The sequence below is a fragment of the Octodon degus genome, unplaced genomic scaffold (genome assembly GCF_000260255.1).
Source record: "Octodon degus isolate 3935 unplaced genomic scaffold, OctDeg1.0 scaffold00005, whole genome shotgun sequence".
NCBI lineage: Eukaryota > Metazoa > Chordata > Mammalia > Rodentia > Octodontidae > Octodon > Octodon degus.
In genome coordinates this window covers 31,386,853-31,395,330 of record NW_004524581.1, presented here as the reverse complement: position 1 = coordinate 31,395,330, position 8,478 = coordinate 31,386,853, and the positions used below count along the sequence as shown (strand labels likewise).

Below are 8,478 nucleotides of genomic sequence, written 5' to 3'. Positions count from 1 at the left end.
TCTGCAAGATTCCAGAGTGGAGTAGGGAAAGAACTAGTGCATAAAGTTTCAGGACCAGATATGCTTTGGCTGTCGACAGGAATACTACGAGAGCATGAGACACTGGAGAAATGTCTCCCAAGTCAGAGTTTTATACCCAACCACGCTATCACGTGATAGCAGAATAAACATATTTTCTGACATGCAAGGCATAAAAAGCTTGCCCCACAATGCATTCCTTCTCAAGGAGCTCAAAGGCTTGCCTCACTGAAACAAGCAGCGGCCCACAAAAGGATAATTACTAGGTGCAAGAAACAGAAGATTCAACCCAGAAATCAAGTAAGCTCTGACAAGGATGGTGAAGAGGGAGCTCAGTGCGACAGCTGAGGATGAAGAGCTAAGACCTGAGCAGGTCAAAGGTCCAGAAGAGTTGTATCTGATCATAAAATTGACAGAACACCTGAGGCAGCATGTGTATTGTGAAGAAATTTGTGATTCGTTAATGAAAGGTACAACCAAAACCAGGTAAAGAGAAAACAGGACGGTGCCTAAGTGCAGGGAAAACCAAAGTCATCAAGACAAGAACTGGTGTTGCTTGTGGTTTGCCTTAGATGGACTTAATAATATGAATAGTAAACATTGGCTTGGCCAAAATTATAATATGTAAAAGGAAGGGGCTGTGGAAAGTGTGCCTGTACGTGGAGGAGGGAAACCTCCAACTTCCCTCTTTCCAAGTGGAAAGTAAAAGTATAAAAACAAAAGCTGAAACATCAAGAAGAAAAACCACGATACTTAGAGGTAGGAGATTGAAAACCAGTTAGTTATCTTGGTCCATTTTCCATTGCTCTAATGAAATAGCTCCTGAAGGCTACTTTGAAGAACACAGTGGTTTGTTCAGCTCAAGGGCCTAGTGCCCACCTCGTGTGGGCCACACCGCCGTGTCAGGGCTCCAGGGGAGAAGCACAGGTCATGCTGCCCCACAGGAAGCCAGAAAGCAGTTCAGCGTCCAGGTTCATGCTTACACTTCATGCTCACCAGAGCTCACTCTGGGTCCCACAAAAACTGCCATCATTCCTTTTGAAAGTGCACCTCAAGGGCCTAGGGACTTCCCACTGTGCCCCACTCCCTGCCCACCTAGGACCAGGCTTCACACAGCATGGACCCCAGAGAATAAATTATATTTGTACCAACAGAACCTGTTAAAGTGGCTGAAAATTATTTCCTCTGAGGATGGGTTGTGGTTAGAGGGGACCCAGAGGTTAGGAGTTTTTCAGCAAGTCTTCTAGAGCTACTTGACTCTTAAGCAGCATCAACATAACTTTATTAAAAATTAAAGTTGAGAGAGAGTGGCTCTAAAGAGGAGATCTGGGGACAGCCCAGGCAGAACACTCCCTGGGACGTAGAGGACCCTGGGGTGCTGGTCAACAGGACAGGGGTGGGGGCTGACATTCTCATTACAGGAGAGAGAGGATAGCACCATTTTCTGCAGGACAGAGCCCTGTGAAGAGGGAGAATTTGAGGACAGGGAAGAGGTGGTACCTGCTGAACATCTATTCTAAAAGAGAATGAAGGAAACAGCTCATGCAAGGAAGAGAACACCTTCTCTTTTCTAAATGAAGGGCTACTTACCTTGAGACTAGGAGGAAAGACCTGTGACCATAAGGGCAGACACGTGATCTGAAAGGCTTGACCTTGTTCCCAGCAGTTCCAGTGACTTCTGGATAACATTGACATGGTGAAGAAAGCACACTTCTTTTGGTCCAAAAAAAAAAACATTTTAAAGCACTTTATTAAGCCTGAGAGGGGACATGAGAGAAACACTTTTCTAATGATACATGCAGTTAACTTTCAAGCAAAAGACCAGCAGGATCAGGGCATGTCACTTCTTTGGTTCTGGACACAAATTACTTTATGTGGTTGTTTATGGTTGCAGTGTAGTTTTAATCTTTTCTGTCAAGATCTTCTAGGCCACACACTGGGGGCGTGCTCAGTGGATGTGACACCACCTCCCTTGCCAGGTATCCTACAGATCTACTCTGCTTTCCCCAGCCTAGTCTGACTGTCCCCCCCAAGGAAGAAGCTATCGAATCTCTGTCACACATGGGACCCTGGCGGACGAAGAAAAAGGAGGTGACATTGTAGATCATAACTGGGCATCAGGAGCCTTATCATCCAGACAAAAGTGGGATCCCCATGAACCCCCTCTCTCCTGAGCCCTTTGGAACTGTTGTTTGAGGGAGTTGCACTGAGTGAATGCTACACTGCACCTGTTTCAGGCAAATCTAAATTCAGGGGGCCAATTTTACGAAATCCTCGTGGAATGGCACATTGACAGTGTAACACATGAGAGGCTGATGGGGAAAGCTGGCTGCCACCTGCGGTCATCCCCGTGGTCCTCACCCAGACCCCTCTTCGGGTCTGGCAGCCCGCACACCTGAGAGCAGCAGCCACGATCTGGTTAAAAGGACACAGTGCAGATCCCATCAATGAACTTAGAGCTCCTAGTCCAGGCTTTGGGTGCAGAAGAATAGGAGTGTGCGTGACGTGCGTGTGCGTGTGTGCGTGGGTGTGCGAGAGTGCATATGTGTTGGAAAGGGCAGCTGATTGTGCCCCCACAGGCGCTACTGTAGGTACTGTGGCCTCAGAGGGGGGCACTTATCCGAGAGAGGTTGATGGCATTCAAATCAGCAGGGCAGAGGAATTTGCTGGGCTGTGGGATTCCCAGGCGCAAGGCTGTCGAAAACCTGGAGAACTCAGGAAGGCGCCGTCATGGCTGTTTCTCTCAGGAGAGTCATTACCTAAGCAGCAGAAGCCACGCAAACAAAGTTACTCAAGCTCGTGATTCGAGCTCACGCTGCTGGGTGCTCACTGCGTGCCCACCTCCCCAAAGCCCCACCGCTCACCCTGCCTCTGCTTCCGGTCCCCGCCCACTGCTCCGCAATGTCACCCTCCCCGCTCACTCTGATTCTCCACTCCCAGCCTGTCCCGAGGGGCCCAGACTCCCGGGCCATCTGCACCTGGGGACGCTGGACACCAGTGTGCCTGTGATGATGAGGACGGTGCCCACGAAGAAGGCCACCAGGCCGATGGCCAGGCCCAGGGCGCAGACCAGGGTCTCTGTGGTGTCTGGCAGCGGGGCAGGCAGCTGGGGCTCTGGGAAAGAGAGGAGGGGTCAGGGGAGCGGCAAAGGGCTTCGGGATGGGGGAACCGGCCGGCAGGTGGCCGCAGGGGGGGGGGTCAGCGTTCCTTACCCCAGTGCTCGAGCAGCGGCTCGTCCAGGCCCCAGTGCTCCACCTTGCAGTCGTAGACGTCGTCCTGCCCGGGCACGAAGGTCAGGTAGTGGAACTTGCGGAACGTGTGGTCCGGCTGGGAATAGAAGCTGGTCTGGGCCACGCCCTCAGTGACGGTTTGACCATTGCGTAGCCAGGTGACATTGATCACAGGGGGGAAGATGTTGTCCACGACGCAGATGAGAATGTTGGGTTTGCCCAGCTCGGTTGGAGACTTGGTGAGTACGGTCACCCTGGGAGGCACTAAAAGTTACAAGGATCTGAGTCCCAAAGGCCCATCGCCTATAGCCAGGCGGGGGTTAAGACGCTTCCTCCCGCCGGGTTAGCCACCTGCCGGCAGGGGGCGCTGCTGGGGGGGCAGGACAAGGTGGAAACCCAGGAGTTTGGGAAGGAAGTGGGGACAGCTGCAGACCTGGGCGGGCTTTTTCCTCAAGAAGAAATAGGAGGCTGGGGGGTCTGGGGAAACTGAGAGGCGCAGAGAAAGAAAAGGACTGAGGGAGGGTTTGTGGGGAGCAGAGAGGAGGGGAGAGACTTCCCTGGGCTTCCCTGCGCGGCCGGATGGGATAGAGGGAGGCTCAGGTACCGCTGGCGGCTCTGGAGCGGTTGGAGCGGTCCACCAAGACGGCCAGATGGGCCCTGATGCGGGCGATGCTGACCAGTCCGTTCTGCAGGTCAAAGCGTGAGAAGTCTGCAAACTCAGGCAGGCGCCACGCAAGCTCCCCGCTTTTCAGGTCCACAGAGAAGAGTTGCTCCCCGTCGAATTCGTGGGTGAACTGGCCCGAGGCATCGTAAGACTGGTAGAAGGCGGGTCCATAGGAGCCCAGGTGGTCAGCTGTGCTGGGTGAGGGGGGCCAAGGAGAGAAGGGGGAGGTATCCGTCTCAGCCCGGCCCCACCTGGGCATGTGGGGTCAGTGTCCGACACGGAGCTGATGCGTGGGGAGCAGAGGGCTGCAGGGGGTGCAAGGCGAGGTCGGAGGGAACAAGGCCATGTCCGGCACATGGTGACCATCGCGTGCAAGAGTGGGGCATGGCTGCGCAGGCTGCGAGGGGCAGGGGCTGTCCAAGCCGGTTCTCGGGTTCGCAGTTAGGCCTTGGTCGCGGTCATCAGCTCTGCTGGTGTTCAGGTCCTGTGTGTGGGCGGGAAGCTCGGGGCAGAAGGTTGGGGGGAGATGGCTAGGGGTGGGGGTGTACGTGGAGCTCCAGGCGCAGAGATGAGGTGCAGGCCAGAGAAAGGGGGAAACGGGCAATGACTGCAGGAGCGAAAGTAAGATCCGTAACGACCAGACGGAGAGTGAAAGGCATCGCCAAGAGCCCTGGGCCAAAGGTCAAGGCCTCAAGGTTCCCGCCCAGCTCAGAGGGACATGATGCGACATGTCTTCCCCATAGCTGAGTGCTCCGTTTCCTGGAAGTTGCGATTGGGTTTTAGCTGGAAAGAAGCCCTTAAAACTGCTGCAGTGACTCGTTCAGCGCAGGACCACAGTGTGGCCAGAACGGGCGGGGCTTGGGGAGGAAACAGGGTGAAAAAGCCTCCCCCCCCACACACACCCGCGTGGCTGGCCTGTGCTGCACCTGTAGTTGGGCCCACAATGGACGCGACAGAGATGAGAGGGAGTTGGGGTCTGCAGAGAAGGAAGCTGACCATAGCAAAGAAGGGTCCCTTGTCCTCCCCCAGCGGCCCTCAGCGCTCACCTGGGATGGCCCCTGCTCCGTGGCGACTCAGGAGAGTCATCAAAGTGAGGAGTCCCAGGACCAGGCCTGCAGGGACGGCCATCGGCCTGCGGGCTCTAACCCAGCAGGTCTCAGTTTGTGTGCAGAGCAAGGGAAGAAAATAGGTACAGAGGAAACAGATTCTGAGTTAGGGAAAGACCCTTGCTATGTACAGCCAATCACAGCAGTCCTCTGAGTTTACACACTAGTTGCTGGGTAAAGAAGTGAAGAGCCCGGGTGGGAAGTTGCAGGAGCTCTGGGCCTCCTGTGCTGGGAGGTGTGGGCCACACCGGAGCCTCGAGGACACCGGGTGTGTGGGGGTGGGGTGAGGGTGGGGATGCGGGGGCTGAGGCCTCCTCCAAGAAGGGGCCTCAGGAGGGAGAGAAGAGGCCTTCGGGCACCGCGCAGCTGGGCTGGGGCAAATCCTTCACCAGACCCACCTGAAGGGAATCCTACCTTCACTGCAAGCCCTTGCAGGCAAATTTATAATTTAAAACCTGAAATTACTAAGAAACTGTAAAAGGGACCATATAGGGTACGTAGTTGAATTTAAAAGACTTTTAAAACGTTGTCATTTTCAGAACATTATTGTATTTCACTGCAAAAGACTGAATGCATAATTGTGGAGAAACTTGGTCTGAAGAAGGGCTGCTCCGCAGGCGGATGTGGAGAGGGACAGGGACCTGGCGACTTCCGCGTGTCCCTCCTGGCCCTCTTCCTGCCTGCGGCCAAGGCCGATTGCAGTGTCCCTGCAGACTTCGCCTTCTGCTTGGTTTCTACCAAGTGGGAAGCAATGGAAGAATTTAGAGAAGTGTAAAAAATGCACAGCGGACGCTCCAGGTAAAGAGACGTTTAATCAGATCTTGGCAGCCACTTGCCAAAGATCCTGGAACGAGAGCTCTGCAGCCCGGAAGGGTGCTGAGGGGTCGCCGGGGCCGGGGTTCCGGATTTGGCTACACACGAGGATGACCTGGTGGGGTTTGCTAAACAATAAAATATTTAATAAATATTTGTAAAATACTAACTAAATCAGCAATTTATTTTAATACCAAATTATTTCATTTAATCTAAATCTGTTTTTAATCTAAATCTATTAGTAAATTTATTAATAATGAAACAATGTTTTGCAGAGGTCTCATTACTAGATCGGACTCAGTGATTCTCCTGTTTACAGCCTCCCAAATGCTGGGATTACAGGCACACGCCACCACGCCCAGTTTCAATCACCATCCCAGCGTGTCCCGGGGGCGGGGCTGGCACAGCAGGGCAGGGGATCGAACCCCTGGCCCCTGCGTCTACTAACAGGTGCTTTAGTCCACTGAGCTATTTGACCGCTCTTGTTGAGGCTATTTTAAATGTAATGAGAATTTAAATCCTGTATTTCTAACACTAGCATGTACCTAACATATATCTAAGGATGAGACCGGGGAGCCTGGAGCCAGCTGCGAGGTAGGAGCCGCTTAGCCGACGGTGGCGCTTTGCTTACTGTCAAGTCCCGGAGAGTGACGGCCCGAGGACGCCTGTGCCCGCTGTCAGACAATGACTGACTCTTCCTTGTTAAATCAGTAGTTCCTGGAAGAGGACATTCTGCGCAGGAATGACGAAGGCATGTGCAACCCACTGCAGAATGGTACCCTGTCTGCCTTTTTGTACTTCCTTCTGAAAACCTATATAAGGGCTCGGTAACCTCCAAATGGGGCTGGTGATTCGAACCTCGGGGTTCCCCAGCCCGCTAGCGTGATAAAGCTGAGTGCCTTCCAAAGTTTCTCGGGTACTGTTGTCTTCCATTTGATCTGGTCCTGAATTGCGCAGCAATATTGCTATAGTAAGTTAGGATTAATAAGTGTAAATTAATTAATATAAAGTTATTAATGTAATAATTAATGAATATAATTCATCAACAAATTACTTAATTATTAATAAATTATAAATATAAAAGATAAATTTTTCCATAATGGATAAATGGAAAAAGTGAATGTGGCATATACAATCGAGTATTATCCGGCCATAAAAAGATTGAAATCCTGTCCTGGGAGGCAACATGCGGGAGCCTAGAGACCCTCGCGGAAGCCTGGCAGGCCGCAGCTGCTTCTCCCACCTCCCAGGGAGATCGGGCGGGCGCACAGAGGACCGCTGCGGGGGCCTGGGGAGCCCCATCCCGCTCCCCCATGCCTGCGTGCTGAGCGCCTCTCCCACCTTCGTGTCACTGAGCTCCGCTGAGCTATTGCCGCCTGTCCCACTCACAGCGGGGGGTCTTGGGGAGCCCTACCCTGCACGCACCCACCTTCAAGACAGCCTTGCGGAGCTTCGGCCGGCGCTCAGCATCCCTGGCTCCTTCCTGAGCTGCGGCTTGCCCGCCCCCGCCCCACAGAGGTGGAAGCCACACTGAAGCCCACACAGCGGGACCGTTGGTGAGCCGACCCTGCCCTCACTCGTGAGAGCCTTGCTCACCGGCACCCCACCCCACTACCATCACTTCGGAGTCAGGGTGAACACTGGGAGCTTCAGAAATGTCAAAAGAAAGGTGCAGAAAGCAATCTCAGACCTCCAGTCCACCCAAAATATGTCCAGGAGTGAAAGTCATAGAAGAGCTTGGAGGTCGCACACCTGAAATTTGGGAAATGATAGCAACTGGAGTGAAGAAACAGCTCCGCCAGGCCATGGAGGAAATCAGATCAGAAATAATTTCTCAGGCCAAAAAAAAAAAAAAGGAAATGACGACAATCATTAAAGAATTGCTCAATACATCTGAAGAAGATACAGATAAAAAATGGAGGAGAATAGGAAAATGATGGAAACACTAAATGAACAATACAGGAAAGCATTAGAAAGCATGACACAGATTCCAACAGATACCCAGGACATTAAGAATTCCATTGAAAGCTGGCAGAACCTCTTGAACGAAGCTGGAGATAGAATGTCAGACCCTGAAGATGGCATTGTAGTCAGTGAATACGAAGGAAAGATTTCTTAGAGAAGAATGAGCCTGGGGGAGGGTCAGTGGAGGAAGTCAGGCCCAGACGCACTAACACGGCGAGTTCTCCCTCTCGTGTGGAGGCTTGAATCATTGAGGTTGTACAGTAGAGTAGACTGATCGTTACCCCGGACTGCAAAGGACGCTGGAGGAGAGCGGAAGCCGGAGCGGGTGTGGCTGGCCAGCAGGAATCCGCACATCCTAATGCTTCGCAGCGCAGCAGGACAGCAGCAGTTAATTGTACATTCCCAAATAGCTAATTGGGAGAAATCGGAATGTTCTCCACATAAGCAAATGATAAATGTTTAAGGTGACAGATTTGATAAATTACTCTGATTTAATTATCACATACTGTATTGAAATATGACATGATACCACAAAATATGTACAATTATTATCAAAAATAAAGCTTAAAAACCATATTTTAATTAAACTTATTTTCAGCTGGAGAGATAGCTCAGCAGTCTATGCACCTGCCTGGCAAGCACAAGGTCTTTTTTTTTTTTTTTTTTTTAAAGATATTCAACC

At 51.9% G+C, this 8,478-nt stretch overlaps 1 protein-coding gene across 1 annotated transcript; it reads right to left on the bottom strand.

Moving 5' to 3' along the window:
- Positions 1-1,750: 1,750 nt before the first annotated feature.
- LOC101591570 (HLA class II histocompatibility antigen, DO alpha chain) lies at positions 1,751-5,118 on the bottom strand. The gene is made up of 5 exons (XM_004624465.2): positions 4,959-5,118; positions 3,853-4,101; positions 3,231-3,512; positions 2,997-3,132; positions 1,751-2,777 (listed from the first exon to the last, which is right to left on the bottom strand). Exons 1-5 carry the CDS (start codon positions 5,038-5,040, stop codon positions 2,774-2,776), a joined length of 753 nt encoding a protein of 250 aa, XP_004624522.2. The 5' UTR covers positions 5,041-5,118; the 3' UTR covers positions 1,751-2,773.
- Between the last annotated feature and the right edge of the window lie 3,360 nt (positions 5,119-8,478).